This window comes from Ischnura elegans, chromosome 11, assembly GCF_921293095.1.
Source record: "Ischnura elegans chromosome 11, ioIscEleg1.1, whole genome shotgun sequence".
In the NCBI taxonomy this organism is placed as follows: Eukaryota; Metazoa; Arthropoda; class Insecta; order Odonata; family Coenagrionidae; genus Ischnura; species Ischnura elegans.
In genome coordinates, this window is record NC_060256.1 from 79742399 (window position 1) to 79744004 (window position 1606).

The 1606-nt window shown below is 42.5% G+C and overlaps 1 protein-coding gene across 2 annotated transcripts in view; it reads right to left on the reverse strand.

Moving 5' to 3' along the window:
- Positions 1 to 1108, reverse strand: part of LOC124168176 (probable G-protein coupled receptor Mth-like 2) — a 98894-nt gene extending 97786 nt beyond the window's left edge. Inside the window, exons 1-2 of one of the 2 annotated variants that reach the window (XM_046546301.1) lie at positions 970 to 1091; positions 185 to 898 (exon numbers count right to left, since the gene is read on the reverse strand). In XM_046546301.1, the coding sequence (XP_046402257.1) occupies positions 185 to 898; positions 970 to 987 (732 nt within the window). In that variant the 5' untranslated portion in view covers positions 988 to 1091. Of the gene's footprint in view, positions 1 to 184 lie in introns of both variants that reach the window. The other variant, XM_046546300.1, reaches the window with a different exon arrangement.
- Between the last annotated feature and the right edge of the window lie 498 nt (positions 1109 to 1606).

Here is a 1606-nt window from a genome sequence, read left to right on the forward strand (position 1 = left end):
AGTAAACGCCCTCTGTTCGGAAACTAATAAATATTAAAATAAACATGAGTGATCTACATTCGGACAACATGTCATGACACCAAAATAAAATAAAGCTCTTTAAACTTGAGTATACACTATACACCCCTGTAACTGCATATCTATGTGAATGACAAAATCTTGATAAAAAGATGCATTTGCTTACCTTAGAGATAGCGAATCCCTCGGGGTGTGGGTGGCAAGTATTTTTCTTCCTTGTCCTGTTCCGCTTGTCTTGTGGTAACAGCGCTCTCTCCACCATAATCTCTCCATCTGGACAACATTTCCGGAAACACGTTCTCTTCTTCCCTTGGCACCAACGATCCGCGTGCTGGCACACGCGTGCTGTCAGACGAACGGTGCTCTCCGTTTGGTCCCGGACGTTGAGGCAGAAATCGCCGCGAGCGTGAGACTCTGGGCCGATCCCCAGCATCCCGCCTGGGAGAAAGGACGCGACGGCGCCGGCATCGGCACCGCTTGGCGAATTGAATATCCTGGCGGACACTATCCTCATCACCATATCTACCGACGTGTTGGTCTGAAACTCCGGGTACATATCATAATCAGTGATTTCCAGCGGAGAAATATGAGTACCGTTGATTTCGTCGCACTCACTGTTATCGCAGTCAACTGGACTGGCGTTAATGAACCTGTCACGGTTCCTGTCAATCGTCTCCAAAATATTTTTTTCCATCGCGTACGTCAAAACTATTTCGTAATCCACTAAAACTCTGTATTTGCCGCACGTCAGGGTGCCAGCGGTTGATTGGAGTACGTTAAGGATTTTCCATTCCAGGTTGATCTCCGAGGTCCTGTTCGAGCAAACTCGAGTCATTGGATCATATGAATGATCTACGTTCGGACAGCATGTCAATGCCTCCTGAAAAAAATTGACGAAGTTGGCATCATCTTTACTTTTGGTCTGTGAAGACTTTTCTATGCAAATTTCACCTGAGCATTTGCTATCATCGGCTAGAATTTTGGTGGTAAGGTATAAGAAAATGACAAGGCGCTTGATCATCTCGATGCGTGATGCCCCGATGGAATCAAGCGCTCAACTCCCGAAGCTGCATCAAAGGCCTGCGTGAATACACAATGCGCGCCGAAAGATGTTTAGTATTCCCGCCACAGGGGGAGAATCCCTAATCCCCTAATGATGACGCATATTATCCTCGCTAAAACGGACGTGTCCGTGTCCGTAACTTCACTATTACTACAGGAAGCAATGAATTTGAAATGTATTTCTGTTAAAACTAAGCGCATATTGACGTATAAATTAATGCCGAATTTTTTATTGCGGATGTAATTTTGTAAATTTCGGGGACTTGATGCACCGGTTGGTATTTGAAAGTTAAGCGCTAAAGTAAGATTTAGCATTATAATTAGATACATATACCATAAATTTTATTTATATGTTGATTATAACCTTATTTTTACGGATGAATTTAACATTTCGGACTTTATCCGCGGATGTTTACAAAGTTTCACAACATAACTCATTCAAATGAAAGGTATTGCGCCTGTAGGCATTCTATTTATTTAAAATAATTTGTGATATTATTATCATCATTATGCAGATTTTTCTTAT